At 40.9% G+C, this 21,123-nt stretch overlaps 1 protein-coding gene across 1 annotated transcript in view; it reads right to left on the bottom strand.

Moving 5' to 3' along the window:
- Window positions 1-1,665: 1,665 nt before the first annotated feature.
- LOC110329025 (zinc finger protein 850-like) overlaps window positions 1,666-21,123 on the bottom strand; it is a 44,880-nt gene continuing 25,422 nt past the window's right edge. The window contains 4 exon segments of the mRNA XM_021208558.2: window positions 1,666-3,653; window positions 5,244-5,339; window positions 6,104-6,230; window positions 12,574-12,744. Of these exon segments, the coding sequence (XP_021064217.2) occupies window positions 2,377-3,653; window positions 5,244-5,339; window positions 6,104-6,230; window positions 12,574-12,744 (1,671 nt within the window). The 3' untranslated portion in view covers window positions 1,666-2,376.

Genomic DNA, 21,123 nt, shown 5'->3' with positions numbered 1-21,123 from the left:
AATAAGCACTTAAAATGAAGAATCCCATGAATGCCTAAATAAAACTACCCGAGTATTAAGGAGATTGAACGCGCATGTCAGTTATTCCAATTTTTGATAAGATGAAGTTGAGTGGGGAGAGGAAATGAGAGCCATAACACTGGTTCTAAAGGACAATGGCGGTGTCACACATGTAGCTGGAGAGGAATAAAAATGAGTAGGAAATGAAAAATGTCTTCCTAAGCTTGGTGTATTCTATGGAATGGCAGCACAGTCACTTTTACACCATACACAGAGCTTGCAACAGTTTTCCATCACATTTTCAAGTAAATAAGAATCTCACTATCAGTTTTTCTACTTGCTATGAAACACTATTTTCTTTCTGTTGTTTCTAACAACAATAGCATATATGAAGCTTTTCAAGTGTTCATTTCTACATAGTATCTCATGAACATCAAATATTATCATGATTGTTACCAAATGAAAAGGAGGAATACTTTTTTAAATGGGATGAAATAATAAATGAATGTGTGTCTTACAATGTTTACTATCTCAGAAAACCATTAAATAATATTAAACAGTATCAGAGTATATAAATGGTGAAATAAAACTTCATGCACTTTTGTAAAGAATGTATTATGTGATGCATGAATATACTAATAGAATTAGTATCAAAATTGAAAAGCAATCATTTATCAAAGCTCTATGAAGTTCAAATGTATATGTGTGTATGTGTTTATGAAACATACACGTGTTTCAGGATGTACAGTTGACCATTTAATAATGAGAAGTCAATTATTTCAAAATTATTCTCTACTTCAGCAGTTATTAAAATTCTTCTGAAAACATGTTCAGAGGTAAAGTTCATCATACTATAATTGTGTATTTCAGCCAGTGTGAATGACTACAAGAAATCAGAAATGTGTGCACTGTAAGGCTGAGGAGGTTCTATAGTAAATTTTTTGTCAGAATTTGACATAGAATACAAGAGTCAAAAAGGGTCTAACTTCACTTTTATAAAACACATGATATAAAAGTTATTATGATGAGTGGATAAATAATGATATAACATAATGGATAATATGCTACAAGTTACTTGAAGCACATCAACATTAGCAGCTGACTAAAAATATCCCACAATTCCCCAGTAATAAGTAATTAAAACATTACTTAGGTCCTTTATGTTCTCAATTGTTTCTCTGCTTTGATGAACCCCATGGCCCAAAAACAGCTTGGGGAAGAAAGGGTGTATTTCATCTTACACATTACAGTCCATCCTTGAAGGAACCCAAGGAAGGTACTTAAGGCAGAAACCTGAGCAAAGATCATGGAGGAATGTTATTTGGTGACTCATTCCTAGTCTTGTTTTCAGGGACCTTTCTTATACAGCCGAGGTCCACAGCCTAGGGACGGTATCGCCCACAGTGGACTGGACCCTTCTACATCAATTGCACTCAAGATAATGTAACAATCACACTCACAGGCCAATCTGATAGAGACGATTCTTCAGCTGAGGTTCCTTCTTCCTAGGTGTCAGGTGGACAGCCAATATTAGCCTTCACACCTCACTAAGGCAGTTTTTCTATCTTAATAAAAAAAAAACATATAAAACTCAGGAAAAAAACAGTAAAACAAATGCAATACTAATCACAACATTGACAATACATTAGTAACAGCTTCATTTATTTACAAAAGTTAATAAACTTCATATTCCAATAATGTATCTATGGTCTTTGGGGAAAAAGAACAGAAGTGGAAATTTCAGGATTCAGTCTTGTTCTTCTGATAAAATCAGTAGTCATTGTGATTTTAGCACTTGACAAACTTGAGCTTATAATTTGGATTTATAGGATATTGATATCCTCACAGACTAGTAGTCTGCATGATCCCAAAGTGTGTAATGAGTTTTTATATCGCACCAAACATTTTCCTGCCAATTAAAAGCAGTATTTGTTGCTTTGCTAAGTTTTATACAACTCTTGGAATTTGTCTCTTATATCTCTTAAGATATACTTGATCTTGTAACAGTGTACACAGTGCTTCTTACTGTAAGAGTTCGGTTGTCTCAGTTTCATATATTCGACAGTGTTCCTTCCCAACTCATTGTGTACATATATAGTTTGATTACAATTCACTCGTGGTGAATGTGCATTTCCCCCATTACTTGCATTTGTAGGGTTTCTGTAAAATGAAAATTTTCAGTGTTGCATGAATATAGATTGCTCATCACAACCACCTTCTTCACATTACAAGATCCCTCCTGCATGTAATGGAGGAGGGAGAATAAGGATTGAGCTATTATTAAAGGTCTTCCCTCGTTCCTTTCCCTATCATATAAATTCTTTAGTGTTGAATTATCAGTAAATGATTATGGAAGGCTTTGCAACAATGGTTGCACTAATCTGGATTTTCTCTAGTATGAATTCTATAGTGTCGAGTAAAGCCAGAACAGTTTTTAAAGGCTTTCCCACATTGTTCACATTTGTAGGGCTTCTCACCAGTATGGAGTCTCCAATGATGTTTAAGATTTGAAGAAGAGTTAAAGGCCTTGCCACATTCTTCACATTTATAAGGTTTCTCTCCAGTGTGAATTCTTTCATGTTGAGCAAGACTTGAAGTATAATTAAAGGCTTTGCCACAGTCTTTACATTTGTAGGGTTTCTCTCCAGTATGAATTCTTTGGTGCTGAATTAGATTATAACAATTATTAAAGGCCTTCTCACATTCTTTGCATTTATAGGGTTTTTCTCCACTGTGTATTCTCTGGTGTTTCATAAATGTTGAGCAAATGCTAAAGGCTTTACCACACTCATTACATTTATATGGTTTCTCTCCAGTATGAATTCTCTGGTGGTAAATAAGGTTTACAGAACAGTAAAAGGCTTTGCCACATTCCTTGCATTTGNNGGGTTTCATGCCAGTATGGATTCGACGATGCTTATANAGATATGANGAACAGCTAAAGGCCTGCCCNCAGTCATCACACTTATAGAGTTTCTCTCCCCTATGAATTTGTTGGTGTTGGTGAAGGCTGGAAGAACAGTTAAAAGCTTTGCCACATTCTTTACATTTGTAGGGTTTCTCTCCAGTATGGGTTCGCTGGTGCTTTGAAAGAATGCAGCGAACATTAAAGGCCATGCCACATTCTTCACATTTGTAAGGTTTCTCTCCAGTGTGAATTCGCTGGTGTTTAGAAAGTGTTGAGTGTACATTAAAAGTCTTTCCACATTCATCACATTTGTAAGGTTTCTCTCCAGTGTGAATTCTCTGATGTTTAGAGAGTGTTGTGCGAACACTAAAGGCCTTGCCACATTCTTCACATTTGTAGGGTTTCTCTCCAGTATGTACTCTTCTGTGAACAATCAATCCTGAACAATTAGTAAAAGGTTTACCACATTCTTCACATCTGTAGCGTTTCTCTCCAGTATGGATTCTTTGATGCTTTCCCAGATATGAAGAACAGTTAAAAGCTTTGCCACACACTTCACATTTGTAGGGTTTCTCCCCAGTATGAATTCTTTGGTGTTGTTTCAGGCTGGAAGAATAGTTAAAAGATTTTCCACATTCTTCACATTTGTAGGGTCTCTCTCCAGTATGAATTCTTTGATGTTGAATAAGGACTGAGTTCCTATCAAAGGCCTTCCCACACTCTTTACATTTGTGGGGTTTTGATCCTGTTAAAAAAGTATTGAAGTATCAATAAAAGCATACCATTATACTTTATATTTATACCGCTTATTCTTAATATGAATACAGTGGTATAATTTAACCAAAAATAATATAATCACCTTAAAAATCAAATAATAAAAAATATTTTGGTTGATCTAGAAGCAGCATAAAGTTTTGCTATTGGTAATGTGTGTCAGTAAATACAAAAGTTATGAAACTCCTAGGAGCGCTCATTTAGAAGGTATAACGACTATTAATGAATGATGAGAGAAAATATACATGGCTTTAAATCAGGAATAATATTTTTATAAGCAAATGATAACAATACTGGCAATAGACCTATGGTATAGGTATCTTAATGTGTTTCATTGTCCATAAGAATACAATAATTGTCTCAAAAAAACAACAAATAAAGAATACATTAATACTGTCATCTAGAAAAATATATTGGGTAGAGCTAATCATATGATCATAACAATGTAAAGGAGTCTTGACTTAAAAACAGAAACACAGAAATATAGAGAGTCAAAATCAGAAAAAGAGAATAAACTTGGGAGCCAGGAATTTTTGAAAGACCATCAAAGCTCTGCAAAGCAACATTCATCTCGAGGTGGAGTTTTCAGCTCTGAATACAGGCGTATAACAGCACCGCGTTTTACAACACTGTCATCGACTAAGTGGCAATAGATAAAAGTACACCAAGTGCTCATAGGAAATCATTCCAGGGCCAGCAAGAGGGCTCAGAAGGTAGGAGCACTGACTCCAAGTCTGAACATCCCTGCTCCTTCCCTACAACCCAGGGGCTGGCAAGAGAAAGTCAACCCTTGTATTTTGTCATCTGATCTCATAAAGAGCAGTGTTATGTGCACACACATGCACACATGCACACACAGGAAATCTCTGATGAAGCTGGTTTGACTAACGAGCATGTAAATGGAGTTAGAGTGCTCATCTGTGGTGTTACTGTGTTACTAAGGCTGTTAGAATGGTGTACCCATTTTCTGAGTCATAGAAAGTAAAGAAAAGGCTGTTATAATCTAGACCCTCCCAGGAGAAATAAAGGGACAGGGACCATGGAGCTGGCTCAGCAGTCAACATGCCTGCCACACAAGCATGAAGATCGGAGTTTGTACAACAGAACCTTTGTAAATGTAGGGTGGCTATGGTGGCCGGCTTGTCATTCCAGGCATGACTAGGACTAACTCTAAGTTTGACTGAGACACCCTGTCTCACTGAATAAGGTACAAGTGCTGTCAAAGAAGATTCTGGACATCAACCTGGTCCTCCACAGGGACAATGTACATATGTATGTATGCACACATGCAGTCATACTCAGGCAAACACACATGCAAATATGTATACAGATGAGAACACTACACACATAGATACAAGAAAACAAGTTAAATAAGGGCTTTGCCAGTCACTGTAAACACATACAAAGCTTCTCAGAGGGAAAGGAAGAAGATTGTCAGGGTTAACATCATGCAGGAAAAGCCACTTGAGAGTAAGAGATTGTCACCAAAACACAACTTCTCCATACACATTTTACAGATTGATTTGTCACGTGTGAGCTCTGCTCACTCACTCCTACACACCTAGATGGATGGCCGCTGATGCTTTCCTCTTCACGCTCCACGGATCTGAACTCTGCTCCAGAAATGTGACCAGGTACGGCTTAGAGAAAGCAAGACCTGTTGGAAAAGGAACAAGAGGCTTGTCTTTTCCCTCCCCCAGGAAATCAACATGTGAACCCAGTTCTGTGCATAGAAGGAAAGTGTAGAGATGATAAAGGACTGTGGGAACTTTTATGTTTAAATATTTCTGGAAAGAAAGGATGCTTAGGAGTAACTTACAACCCGCAGGTCCTGAGCCTCATCACAAGGAAAAGTATTAAAGCTAACAGGTGAGACATTTTAACANGTGTGTCCTGTGCCTCATGCCAGCCTCTAGCATTGCCACTGCAGCTGAATACTTTGCACATAAATCTGTTAAAAACACAGAAAGAAATGAGTTTCTTGGCTATATGAACAAGAGTTTGCTTTTAAAATGGCCATATGAAACCANTCAACAAGCTAGGCAATGGTGGTGCATCCCTTCAATCCCAGCCTTTAGGAAGCAGAGGGCAGGCAGCTTTCTGAGTTTGAGGCCAGCCTGGCCTACAGAGCAAGTCCAGGAAAGCCAGTAGCACATAGAGGTACCCTGTCTTGAAAAACCAAAGGTAGTGTGGAGAAAGAAAGAAAGAGAGAGAGAGAGTCTGAGAGAGACAAAGAGAGAGACAGAGAGACAGAGACAGAGAGAAAGAAAGGAGGGAGGGAGGGAGGGAGGGAGGGAGGGAAGGAGGGAGGGAGGAAGGAAGTAGTTAAAAGCACAAGCTCCCATGAGATATTCTTCAAAGGCAGGGAGGCAGTCCCATGTTGACATTGAAATAATAGTTCACAATGGAAGTGATCCTCACCCAGGAACACAAGGTTGCTGTAATTCTCCAACATCACTTCCTTATATAAATTCCACTGAGCAGAGTCCAGACATTCACACTCATCTGCAGAGAAATCAATGGCCACATCTGTGAATGAGAGAAGGTCCTGAAATAAAAATAAATGAATAGTATCAATTAAATAAATATCACAATTAATGATGTCAATACCAAAGTCAGCAAACTTAAAGTCACCTTTTGACCAAGGTGAGGGGAGAGCTAGAAATGGTTCTAAATTGGTATGTAATGTTGCTTATGTTCTTATTGAAACAAATACTTGTATATTTAAAATGCTCAAAAGCATGTCTTCCAGGGTTCTGAAATACACACTACAGGACTGTCACACACAGTCACGATTCCGTGCAATAGTACCCTAAGCGTCCTGCTCCTCCCTGACTTCATTGCGCACACGCTGGCCAATACTTCCTGTGCCTCTCTTCCTCAGACCACTGGCCCATTGGAAACACCTGTGTTATTTCCAACTTTGGTGAGATTAAATTCTTTGGAGACTCTCTATGGCTAAGATCATCTTTTACTGCCTTTTCATGTCTGAAATAATAATCCCATTGATATTACCACAGACAATCCCCCATGCTCTGGACTGTGTTGCACATAAGTGTATATACATATGAACCTATGTAGCGCCTCTACTTTCCTTGCTTTGTAAGACCACCTGCAGCCTGTCAAAAGATTTCCTGATGATGACAGCATGCAAAGTCCCAGGGGTTCCCTGAGCAGCCTGCAGACTGGTTTCAGAATTTATTCTCATGCGAAATGTGCAAAGCAAAGCTGTTGGAAATGATCATGGGTAACAGCAACATTGATACTCAACTGGTGTCAATGTAAATTGGAGCAGACTGTAAAAATCACTCTGTACCTTCTTAAAAAAAAAAATCAAAATATAACTACTTAAGTGATCCAGCTACTCCAATCCTAGGTAGACAGCCCCAAAGGAACTGAACCAAGCCCGCATTTCCAGGAAAAGAGCAACTTGGTCATGGTGCGTAGTTTTGATACTTGCATGGATCCACTTTCCATGACACTGTAGCTCTCCAGGTCTGCACTGTCAATGAGGCAACCCTTTCAACAGTGGCCTCTCCAGTGCCAAGCTCCAGATGTTTTCACATCACCACTTCATGCCTTCAAAATCAACACCATGTAGGAGACTCATACACTACCCAATCCAGTTATTTTTGGAATCCAGTCTGGGCCCCCTCCACACCACTCCACACCACTCCAAGTGCTGTGGAAATAATCACAGAAGACAGAAGCTCAATGTTGCTGGCCCCTTTTTAATCACAACTGATTTCTCCGTCCCAGCTAACAAATATTACTTGTCTCAGTAAAGTAATGGGTTCGTGTCAGCAGTGCTGGTCTTTTGGTAATCACAGCTCACTTTTCAGTCCCAGCCGAAGAGAAACCAGAAGAGGGTAGGGGAAACAAACTGAGGATTGTGGGAGTCTTTTGAAGCCTCAAGCTTGCCTCCAATGACACACCACCAACCAGGCCACACCTCTTGATCCTTCCCAAACAGTTCACCAATGGAGAACAAGTATTCAAGAATATGAACCTATGGTGCCATTTTCATTCAAACCACCATAGAAAGTTTTTCTGTTTTGTGCATACAAAGTTCAAAGTTTTCTATGGTACATGCATTTTTTTCTTTCCTGGGACAATTCATGCAGCTTAGCTGGGACTAAGAAATCAGCTGTGATTAGAAGGAGATCAGCATCATTAAGGTACTATCTTTTGAGGGTGATTTCTTCAGAGTCAGCACAGGGAGACTGTGGTGGAAAGGACTAACAGACCACCATCTGGACTTCATCATGGACGATTCTCCCACATGGTACTGATGCTGAAGCCATGCAGGCAAGGAAAACCAGTTGGGATTTAGCACTGTGAAAGGCCAGGAGAGGCCACTGGTGGCAAGTGCAGCCTCAGTTGCAGTGGAGACCTCATGAGTGACAGCATCATGAAAACCAATTGTATTGGATAGCTTTGTGTCAACTTGACACAGCTGGAGTTATCACAGAGAAAGGAGCTTCAGTTGGGGAAGTGCCTCCATGAGATCCAGCTGTAAGGCATTTTCTCAATTAGTGATCAAGTGGGGAGGGCCCCTTGTGGGTGGTGCCATCTCTGGGCTGGCAGTCTTGGGTTCTATAAGAGAGTGGACTGAGCAAGCCAGTGGAAGCAAGCCAGTAAAGAACATCCCTCCATGGCTTCTGCATCAGCTCCTGCTTTCTGACCTGCTTGAGTTCCAGTCCTGCATCCTTTGGTGATCAACAGCAGTATGGAAATGTAAGCCAAATAAACCCTTTCCTCCCCAACTTGCTTCTTGGTCATGATGTTTGTGCAGGAATAGAAACCCTGACTAAGACACCAATACAAGCGGATGTCATAAGATCATATGCCATGATCAGGTTGTTTTTATCCTGAAAATTTAGGATTGTCTCAATCTGATATTTGACAGAGGCAAAAAAAAAAAAAAAAAAAAAAAAAAAAAAAAAAAAACCACTGGAAAGAAAGATAATACCTTCGATAAATAATGTTTGGAAAACTGGATGACCACATGCAGAAGAATGAAAGTAGACCTGTATCTATTGCCCTGCACAAAGTTTGATACACTTGGAATCAAGTTTGAAACCTGAAACACTAAATTGCTAGGAGAACACATAAGCAGTATTCTGCAACATATAGGTGCCAAGGAACGTTTTAAACAGGACTCCATTTGCCCACAAATTAAGGCCAACGATGGGAGAGATGGGATTCCATAGAACTAAAGAATTAGGTACAACTAAGTGTGCGGAGCACATCTGGAATTAACTTTGGCTGAGTTCTTGCCTATGGTTAATCATGAATGAGCCTGCTGACATCTTTCTTTGTCTTTAGTTAAGAAGTACATTATATCCTGCTAAGTTCCTGCGCTTAAGCGTATGTCCTTGAGAGACTGCCCAAGCCTGAACAAAATGGCCTTGGTCGAATTTAGATACCGAGTATCATTAACTCCTCCACATAAGCATTTGTAGTCATTGTTTAACTTCCTGGAGTTAGTCATGCTTTCTCTTGCTTGCCTTTAAAAGACACTGAGAAAATACACTCACAGCTGGCGTGGTATTGACCAACAGCCCTCCCAGCTCTGTCTCTTGCATCTCCCTGCCTTTCCTATAATCATCCTCACTCCTCAGTCATGGTTGCCAGGCTGACTAACAGGCAGCCTCCAGCAGCTCAGGAAACAACCAACTGAGCTGAGCACAACCCCACAGGATGGGAGAGAAACTCTGGCGTCTGCACATCTGTCTGGGGATCAGTACCCAAAATATACAAAGAACTCAAAAAACAAAGATTTAAGGAATCAAATGACACAATTTTAAAAACGAGCTAGGAATTTAAACAGAATTCTCAACAGAAGAAATGAAAATGGCTAAAAAGAAAATAATAATAATGTATCTCGAAAACTGTTCATCATCTTTAGCTATTCGGGAAATCAAATTCAAACAACTTCAAGATTCCATCTCACCATAGCTAGAAAGGCTAAGATCAACAAAATAACTGACAACAAATGCTGGTAAGGACTGGATAAAAAGGAACCTTCACTGTCGCTAAGACTGCAAACGTACAGTAACTCTGGAAGTCAGCATGGAGACTATATCAACAGCTAAATGTTCATGTACCCTAGGAGTCAGCTACACCACCTGTCAGCACGTGCAAGGGCTGTACACCATCCTCCACAAAAGCCAGAGCGACCAGGTAGGTTACTTCTCTTTTCATAATAGCTAGGAAATACAAATAATCTAAATCTCCTTTAACTGACAAATGAATAATAAAAAACATCATATCCTCACACCATGACACACTATTAAGCTGTAAAACAATTCATATACTTGACAGGTAAATTTGTGGACCCAGGAAAGACTATGTTGACCCAGACAAATGCCACAAGTTCTCTCAACAGCACTTCCTAGCTCCAAATCTTCAGAGGTGAGTTATATAGCAATGACGTAACCATGGAAACCAGTAAAGTATAAAGGGAGCATGTGGGGAGGGGCATGAGTAAGAGGAGTAGCAGGTCACAGGTGCTCTGAAGTGGGAAAAGGGAAAGCCTGGTGGGGCCTTCAAGTGGGAAGAGGGAGGGAGGGCAGTACAGATGGAGGGTAGGGGGTGAGATAAGGGAAAATGACACCAGACCTTATGAAATCACATTATTTTATACTTACCAAAAATTATACACTATACATTATATGCATACCTAGCAAAAACCACAAGAACTCTCAACTCCAGAGCTAACTCTATAGGCCTCATAATGTTTAATTTTTTAAGTTATTTATTTTTAGTTTTGTGCATACATTTTTGCCAGCTTGTATGTTGGTATACAACATGGTTATCCTGTAGGCCAGAAGATGTTACTGGTTCCCTGGAACTGCAGTTATAGACAATTATAAACCACCATGTGCCTGGTGGGGACTGAAAAATGTTCCTTTGATAGAGAAACAAGTGCTTCTATTTAAAAAATAAATTATTTTTGACAATCTCACATAGCACAGGTAGCCTTGAATTTGGCATTTTATTTTAAATAGGTCTGTTTGATAAATATATTAAAGATAAATGTGTATCTACATATAGATATATATTAAATGCATGCATGTGTGACCTGTGATATAAGCATTTGCTGTTTCACAACTACCTTTTAAGAAACAGGATCTAAGGTATAAGAAATGTACTTTCCACACTGTAAACTGTAAAATTACATGTTCTTAGTTTCCTGAACATTAGTGACATTGACTAGAAAGTGTCCATATTATTTTAATTATACTTGGATAATACATAGAAAATACTGGTATTTACGATACTGTAGTTTAAAGCTCATGCTTCTTAAGTATCGATTTTAATGCTGTAAGTCAGTCTCCAGCACACAAATAAATTTGACTTAAGTGTGCCAAAAACAGCGCTAATGGCAGGGTGAGGAGACAGCTGTATAGAAAGGGCAGGGTGAGCGGCGGCTGTATACAAAGGGCAGGGTCAGCACTGGCTGTATACAAAGGGCACAGTGAACAGCGGCTGTATACAAATGCCAGGATGTGCAGCCGGCTGTATACAAAGGACAGGGTGAGTAGCGGCTGTATACAAAGGGCACAGTGAGCAGCGGCTGTATACAAAGGGCACAGTGAGCAGCAGCTGTATACAAATGGCAGAATGTGCAGCCAGCTGTATACAAAGGACAGGGTGAACAGCGGCTGTATACAATCACAGGACGCTGAGTGAGCCACAGCTCTTCAACTTCATCTCTCAATCTTTCCACACAACACCAAATTTCTGACATTGGAGTCTCTGGTGCAATTTTATGTGGTAATATCTTCTAGTATTTTCCACTCTGCACTATGGGATCAGTGATAGCTGGGACGGTACAAAGCGCAGAGTGCCTCCTTTATGAGGGTTTTTGTTTGTTTGTTTGTTTTGTTTTGTTTTGGTTTTTTTTTGTTTTTGTTTTGTTTTGTTTTGTTTTTTTGCCTCATAAGGGTGTGTGAGTGTGAGGGTTCTGGTCACAGTGGGTAAAGGAGGAATTCCTATCCAAAGGGAGCCGCCCTGAAAACCAACAATTTATTCCAAAGAAAATGGGACGAACACCCCATAAGCCAAACTCCCCCGCAGAACTCCCCGTCCTGGAAACTATGAGCCACACGAACTCAAAACCAGAGTCTTGGGCCTGTCATAGAATACAGGAGGGCCCAGAAAAACCTGCTTGCTCTAGATTTCCTGAGGAATCTGACAACAGCACTGTGAAAGCTAGTAAGAGCAAGCTTCCCCAGCCAAGGGGCGGTGCGAGCTCTCATCACAGCCTGCCTCCGCACGGTCAGCCAAGCCACCCGGCTTTTGCCAAGTGGTGTGTCTCAGTGTAGCGTCTTGCTCCGTTATCATAAAGTAAAATTGAGTCAATGTGCATTTCCCCTCCTGCCATACGATGGTAGGCACCCCTGAGCTTTTAAAGTCGCAACATATCGATCAAAGTAAGACGTAAACTCAATACACATTGACACTGAAGGGTGGAATCATATTCCTACAACACCATTTTTAAATCTGGTATTTTTAAAGTAGCCTAAAGGCAGTGAAAATCCTTGGGCAACAGAGCTCTTTTGGAGATCTTCGCATAGACTTGTGGGAAATGGAGTCCCTCTAAACATGACGTCACTAGACAGGACTCCGCTTTCCGTTCTCCATTCTTGCACTAGCAGGCCACTTCTCAGGTCCCTGAAGCAGGAGGTTGACTCTGGCAGCCTCTCTGTCCTCACAGAGCTTTCACTCCTTGCACCGTGCGTGCGCCCCACCCTGGCACTCTGGCACATCCATGTAGGCTTCTCTCCGCCTCCCGCCCAGCCCTCCCCGGCTCCCAGCACGCCGGACCCGCCCACCCGCACAGTTCCTGAGGTTTGCAAGGCTAGGCTGCACCCCGGACCAACCTCCATGTTAAGCGCGAAGAACAAGCCACACTGTCCCAACTTTGAGAACGCCGCAGAGTTTGGAGAATCACAAATGCAAAATGAACCCGGAAGCACAGAGACCAGAGTCCTGTCTAACGGGGTCATGCTGAGAGAGACTACATTTCCCAGAAGTCTATGCGAAGGACTGCCCTTAACCAAAGAAGGCTTAGGGTTTATAGCCCATGGGTTGTATGTAACTGGAATTAGGCTGCTTTAAAAATCCCAAATTTACAAAGGGCATTGTGAGAATATGAGTGCATCCTTTGATAGTAATGTGTATTAAAGTTTACTTCTTAATCCGATCAATGCTGTGACTTTAAAAGCTCAGGGGTTCCTAGAATCTTACCGCAGGCAGAAAAAAATCACATTGAGTCAATTTTACTTTAAAATAACGGAGCAAGAAGCTACACTAGGACACACCACAAACTCTTTAGGATAGTTTTTGAAACCAAGTTTCCTGGGAATTCTCTGAAATCTCAGCTACTCTGGGGTTTGAGACAGAAGGATCACAAGTCTATGTCCCAAATTACACAGTACCAAAAGGGATGGGGGCTACTCACAGGTAAAGCACTTGCCTGGAGTGACGGAGGCCTTGGTTTAACACCCATTATGACACTAAATCAATGAGGAGAACAAAAACAAAAACCGAACAGTTTTGGTGTGTATGCTGAAACCCACAGTTTGGAGGGAAGACAAGTGTCTCTTACTGATAAGCCCCAGAAACCCTTTGAGATTTTCATCTGTCCTTAGTCCCTTGTCCGCATGTTCCTCCATTAATCTGTGTAAACAATTTAATATTTGAGAGAGCTGTACCAGAGCTTCACCGGATTCTCTTTCACAATCTTATACAGCTATTCACCACCAGATGTTCTCCCAGCTCCTGGCTCCTCTCCCAGTGGGAGGAAAACTGGTCTTGGGATCAATATGGCCAGTGAACTGACTCCTGGCCCACTATTCATCACTCATCATAGGATTCCTGTCATCAGAGCTGTAACACCTCCACTTGGGAAGAGGTCTGCTCTCCCAAAACACCACCTGAGCCTCCGTCACACTCCTTGCTGGCTAGTGTGCCCAGCCTGACTCAGTGCAGGGAGACATGGAGCAACTGAGACCGCAATGCTGAAGACAGAGGTGGAGGCAGCTGCAGTAGCAGAAGCAGAGGAGATGGCTCCCCCTTCCTGCTCATACCCTCTCCCTTTTGCTTGCACCTGGCAGGGCTGGAGATCTCTGTGGAAAGACTACAGTACACAGGCCCACAGACTACAATGTGCAACTCTAAGAAAAATAAACCCTTTCCTCCACAACTTGCTTTATTGTCATGGTATCTCATCACAGCAATAGTAACCCTCACTAGGGCACTTACCATATGACTCAGCTATACCAATTCTTAGCAAATGTCCAGAAGACCCTCTATCTTACTCAACAGGTACTTGCTCAGCCACAATCATTGCTGCTCTATTTATAATAGTTAGTAAATGTTAACATCCTAAATGTCCTTCAATAGATAAATGGATAATGAAAATATGGTACAGATACGTAATGGAATGCTATTCAGCTGGAAAGAAAAATGAATAATAAAATTTTCAGGTAAATAGAACTGGGAAATAGTAACCGTACTGAGCAAGGTAACTCAAACTAAAAAAGACAAAAAACATATGTTCTCTCTGTAGTTCCTAATTCCAGATGTTCAGATGTGAGTACATACACTGGACTGACTGCAGAAATCAGCAAAGTTAAAAGGAACCATTAATCGTCTACTTTACAATATCTATAATACATACAAGTTGATGCATAAATACAAAATAGTAATTTAAAGGAAAGATTTCCCTTCTGGGTTAATGCTGCTTCAAAAACTGAAGACCATCTAACATAACCCCAACACTACAGAAGGGAATTCCTTTTTTGATTTATTGGTCAAAGTTGTATTGGCTGGTTTTATGTGTTAATTTGACACGAGATAGAATCCTCAGAGAGGAAGAAGCCTCAGTTGAAGAAACAACTCCATGAAATCCTGCTCTAAGGCATTTTCACAATTGGTGATCACAATTGGGCTGTATCCCAAGGTGGGTGGTGCCATCTCTGAGCTGCTGATCCTGGGTTCTATAGGAAAGCATGGGAGCAAGCCATGGGAGCAAGCCAGAAAGCAACACCTTTTCATGGTAAGTCCCTAATGCAATAGACATCATGCACTTAAATACACAAGGCCAAGAGACCTCTAACATAGAACTAACCTGAATGCCTCCTCCCTTTGGACTAGCTTTAATGGAAACAGAAGGCATCGTGCAAGTTTCCAAAGAGAAGATGCAACCAATAGTCATATGTGGGTATGATGCCTATGAACTACAACAATGAAGAGCATGACAAAATAACCCACAGTTTGTAGTAGTGACACACACTACTCGGTGGTAAGCAACAGATATAATTAGACTTAAGACTTTTAACAAGAGGGGAATTATGCCTGTTGCTGGAAACCTAGCCAAGTACGCAGTGAATCCATGGATCTTGGAGGAGATTATACAATCAGCACTGTCTAGACCACCATCATCTCTAACTACATTCTAAATATACGTCCTTAGAGCAACAGGGAATTGTAGTCATCACCCCTCACCAAGGAAAGTTCTCTTTGGGGCAGACAGAAAAACACAATCAAAATGCAGAATTGTGAAGCTCAGCCCCAATGGATACCCTATAAAACAATTCACTCCTAAGGCTATCATAACAGAGGAGGCAGCAGAAAGATTGTGTATCTTTTCCTAGGAATGCCAGAGGCTACAGCATAAGGACTCAACAAGACTGCTTAAACATGACCTGATCAAGGACACCATCTGACATGCTAACATGGATCTAACAACCATCTGTAACTCTGGTTCCTGGGGATGTAAAGCCCACGTGTGGCTTCTGCACACAATGCACGTGCATAATATACAGACATATATGCGAGCAACATAACCTTACACATAAAATTAAATCTTTAATAAAATGTATAAACTTGAATGTTTGTCACATTGCTAATGACCTCTCTTTAGCTACTTCATACATAGACTTCCTCCGAGTCTGGATGGGGAATCCTAAACAACTTAAGCTTAAGTGTGAAACTATAACTATCTAACCTTCAACCCCATCAGAGACCTGAGAAGGATCAATATTACCTGAGTACGCAGGAAGTGTAGAGGAAGCCACTTCCAAAACTATAGAAATGAGAGGGACTGCTGACTACCTGGAAAGTTTCCCAAGGATTCTCAGTGTTGTTGGATCATCACCTCTGGCCTTTGGGCCCAGAATATCTGACAGGCTTTCTTGTGAAGCAGTAATATTGCAGGCTTTCTTGTGAAGCAGTAATATTGTAGGACTTGCCGACTTTGTTTTAGCAAAGCTCGGCAGTCAACTTCCTTCCATCTGGTTTGTCAAGTTTAGACGGGATATTGTCAGCAGTCCAGGGAAGGACAGTTTGCTGGGCAATGGCAGATTTGCAACATTTGAAGCAAACTCCATAAGGAGGTTCTCTGATGCTCATCATCTTCTTTGGAGTGTTTTAGGGGTACTGCCAGGAGCAGATGTTTCCCTAGCCTTTTATTTGGGGGGAGGGGGAGCCTTAAGCTGGGCAGTTGTGGTGCATGCCTTTAATCCCAGCACTTGGGAGGTAGAGGCAGGCAGATTTCTGAGTTCGAGGCCAGCCTGGTCTACAAAGTGAGTTCCAGGACATCCAGAGCTATACAAAGAAACCCTGTCTCAAAATAAAAAAAAATCAAAACAAACAAATAAAAAACCAAAAGAATAAATATCATATTCTGTAGATCTCTGAGGTTTTTGAAGATCATCTATCTGTCTATAGTACATCTGAACAGGAAAATGTTGCTTATTTCTTGCTATCTACTATCTGTTTAACTTTGAAATTTTCTACAGGAAGCTAAATAAAGCTTATTTCTGTAATAGACTTCACTATAACCTAGCATGACCACAAGATTTTACTGACTAGTAACTTGCATTTTTTTTTAACTATCACTAACAGTAGCAGCTTTCAAAGACTACAACTTCACATTGCATAATAAATGGGTTGTATAGGTACAATACCTTGAACAAAAGTTGAAACATTTATATATATAAATATTTGTATATTTATATGTTATATATATATATGTTAAAAAACCTTAAATTCATATCAAATATACAAAATTCCATACAAAGATAAAAATATTTGGCTTTTTGATATTGTTAAGTCATAAAGTACATTCAATAATCTAACCTTTTATCCTATCATTCCTATATCCCCCTTTTTTTCTTTTCACCCCTTCTCCCCCTTTCCCCTCTAATGTTAGATACTGGAGAAAAAGAATAGAAGAAAAAGAAAGAGAAATAAAGATCCCCGAATTTAACCTCTTATTCTTTGTTTCCTCTCTGACTAAGATCATTAACAACTAGTGACCAACTCCCCTTAAACAAAGCAAACATCGATCACCAATTGATGTCAATTTTTAGGCACACACACACACACACACACACACACACACACACATCCTGTTGGTTCATGACAATGAAAATTTAGGCAGTATAGGGTCAGGATTGTCCCAAAAAGGAGTGGCTTGGGACAAGAGAACAAGTTGAGGATCTGTGATCTGTCTGTGCAGTGCTGGACAGGACCCTGGCAAGTCCAACGTAATAATTATCTATAGGCAAATGAGCATCACTGGCCACTTACAAGCCAGAAGTTACCTCAGGATGTGTGGAACACTTAAAGACAGTCCAGCCCTGTCCCCTGGAATCCTGATATATCCACTGAAGCTCATATTAATGCAACTATTTAGTGCAATCCACTTTAAAATACTCTAATTAAAAAAAAATATGTATGCATGAGTGTCTTTACATGGGTTTGTGCACATGAGTGCAGTGCCCACCTGGGGACAGGAGAGGGTACTAGCTCCCATGGACCTGAAGTTATAGGCAGCTGTGCATGCTAGGGGATCAAACTAGGATCCTCTATAGAGCAGGACACACTCTTAACTGCTGAACCATCTTTTCAGCTCTATCAATGCAATTTATTTATAATTCAGTTGATCCTTGGGCCATAGCAACCTTAGGGCACACCATGACTGATCAGTCAGTTAGAGATGCTGTGATAGATAGGTCTAGGGATCCTGGCTTTTGGAGTTTGATATAAATAGATGTATGTTTTCCATTTGGTTTTTAGATAGAGACTTTCTTGGAGGTGGCCTAAAAGTTCTGGGAGAAAATTCAGATAGGATCCTCAAGTGGCTTGATGAAGACCAAATGTAAGGTGTCTAGTAATTTTAATAATGTGCTATAATGTAAACTCCACTTTGACCAATGCATCTAGCAACCTATTAATAATCCAGGATCCCACTGAACCAAGTAGCAACCCCCTACCCTCCACATAATGAAATAAGTATTCCTTTCTCCATGACCATCAAACTTGGACAGTTTCTACTAAAACGTATTTCCAGCATATCCAGGTACAAAGTAAGTAGAGTCAACTCAGTTCAGACTGGTTTCAGGTACACGTGCATTAAGGTAAAGTGTATCTTTAAGCTTAACTTTTAGGGATAATCCCCTTTTTACATCTAATGCCTATTCAGTTAGACATCCATATGATTAGAATAAAATTGATCAAGGCAAGGACAATGCAAGGCATAAAAAAAAAAAATAATGGAAGGAAGCAGGGGCCTGGGAGAGGGGTGGAAGCAGAATCAGGACCAGCCTTGGGAGAGAAGAGAAGGTGTCTGCTGAGCCTGTTTCAATCTCCTGGGTCATTTAGGGCAGTGTGCCTAAAGCTATGTGGCTCGACCCCAGTGTCTTGTTTTGTTTTGCTTTGTTTTGCTCATTTGACTTTAGCTCATCAAGTGTCTGTTAACTGGGATGGAGGTTGAAGATAATTGGAGAGAGAAGGAAGACAGTTAGGGAGAGAAAGAGGAGAAAGTGGGGAAGGGAGAAACTAGAGGAAGTGAGTTGTGGAGCCAGAGAAAGATATACACAGAAAGACATACAGAGAGACTCACAGAGATGGGCAGAGAGAGACCGAGAAACACAGGAGAGACAGAAAAGACACACACAGAGACAGAGAGACAGACACAGAGGCAGAAACGTACACACAGAGTCAGAGAGAGACAGAGAGACAGAGAAACACAGGAGAGACAGAAAAGACACACACAGAGACAGAGAGACAGACACAGAGGCAGAAACATACACACAGAGTCAGAGACAGAGAAACACAGGAGAGACAGAAAAGTCACACTCATACATACAGAGAAACAGGAACATACGCATAGTCAGAGAGACACACACACAGAGACAGAGGGACAGGCATGCAGAGTCATATACACAAAGTCAGAAACACACACAGAGACATATACATAGAGACAAAGAGATACACAGAGATAGAGACAGAGAAACACAGGAGAGACAGAAATGACACAGAGAGACAGAGAAACACAGGAGGAATAGAAAACACATACACACACAGAAACAGAGACATACACACAGAGTCAAACACACACTGACAGAAACAGAGAGACATACACACAGAGACAGCCTGATTTACAAAGTTGAGCTGCAGTACGGATGGCAAGCATTACCGTGGTTAATTCTTTTTCCTATAGGAAGAAGAGCCATCTATCAATTCTCCCTCACTTATCTTCCCGTCTTAACACTCCTCATTGCTCTCTGCAGCCAATGCCTTATGCAGTAGGGAACCCAATCTAAGAAGCAACTTCATCTGTTTTAAGCCTGGGAATGGCACCAGTTTTAGGGAGGAAGTATCAGAGGACCGCAGAAAGGCAATGTGAAAAGATTAAGTTGAAGCTAGTTCACCTGCTTCCTTGTTGGGCTCTAGACCTTCCTCAAGTAACCAAGGAGGGACCGTGTGTAAGGTGACAAGTAACAGGAGGGAAGATGACCTCATCTCCTTGTGCAGGTTGCTTGAATGCCCTCCTACCAAGAGCTCTGCATTTCCACCCTTAATGTGAAAGCTGACATAAGTGTTGCCAAGCAAAGCAATAAATTCCTTACAATAATGTTAATCTCCAAAGGCAAACTCCATTAACCTGGCTGCTTGAAGACAGTAAGCTTCAGAGCTCCCAGGAGAAAGAGAACATGATTAAGAAGTTAAATAACAACAATTAATAGTCCTTGTAACCTGAAGACACCCCAGGGATGTACAAACCCTTGAGCAGGAAATGCTTTATGAAGGTGTAGAAATCTCAAGATCACTTGCCAAAGGACCATTTAACTTTGTAATGACATACTAAAACAAGAGGCACAGGGAAGCAAGTGAATTCTTCACCTAAAATACCAGTCCCGATGGTTATCACATTTCAGGCACTTAGTAGGATGAATAACGCTACTCAAATGATGTGATTAAAATTTCCCCCTAGCTGCAAAGCAGCCTGAAGTGTACTGGCTGCTCGGACATCTTGTCCTTTGCACATTAATAATTTCCAATGAGATGTGAGTCACTTCCTTAAAATGCAGCAATCCTCAGAAAGAGGTAATTGTTGGGCAGAGAAACACTCGTTAGTTGCCCCAAGACAGGGTAGGGAATTTAATGAACATTTACATTAACTTTCTACAGTCTTTCTCATTCTTTGAATAGAACATCATCTTTGACTAGATAATTGACAGATTATTTTTTCTTGAGTAGTCAATAAAACGAGTGCCTGTTTAAATCTGAATCCTGAGTATCATCTCAGTGCAATGTCCTGCTGTTGGCTTGATCCTTGTAAGACTCGGTAAGAGATGGTTTCTCAGAGGAAGGTGGTGCGGCTGTTTTCACAGAAAGATCCCAAGATGGATCTGAGCTGGAAGCAGGAGCAAGAACCAGAATCAGCTCAGCTCAGCTCTGCTCTGCTCTGCCTGGGGATGGGTTGAACCAGCCCATCTACATAAGTATATGGTCCTCTTCCTGGCGACGGTTAGCCTGCCTGCTGTGCAGCTCAATTTATCCAGAGATAACATCAGGTTTACTCTGGACATGGCACTGAATACTAGAACACCAGTATGGACATAGAGATCCTACTTGGACCCTACGTAAGCTCTCCTGGGATTAGCAAGATGGCGGGCCGTTATGCAAGAAAGGCCATTTCTCTGTTGAGTGGATGGAGGTGGGAGTGAGTTGAAGTGGGGTGGAAGAGAACCATGGTGGACATTCTATGTTTTAGAAATTCCCTCTGAGGCTTAACTAACACTACTAGAAAAACAACGGCCTAAAGTTTTGAAGGAGAAAGCATTCATGAGCCACACAGGGCAGGGATGAATGGAGCGGGGGTGGAAGGTGTGTGTAAAGGCTACAGGGAAGCCTTCTCTAGTGAGCAGACTATATTGCTTTTGTTCATTTGTGGCAAGTTAACGCTCCCTGTCTAGTGAGAAGAGATGGTATACTCAGTTTTAACGAAAGATAAAGTGGTTTAGGGATTGCAAGCAATGCTGTGCGTTTATATGAAGAAAATATAAAAACACTGACAATGGTGGGGGAGGGTATGTGCGCACGTGCATTTCTTTTTTTTTTTTTAAGATTTATTT

This window comes from Mus pahari, chromosome 11, assembly GCF_900095145.1.
Source record: "Mus pahari chromosome 11, PAHARI_EIJ_v1.1, whole genome shotgun sequence".
NCBI classification, from domain to species: domain Eukaryota; kingdom Metazoa; phylum Chordata; class Mammalia; order Rodentia; family Muridae; genus Mus; species Mus pahari.
This window is presented reverse-complemented; position numbering and strand designations above follow the sequence as displayed.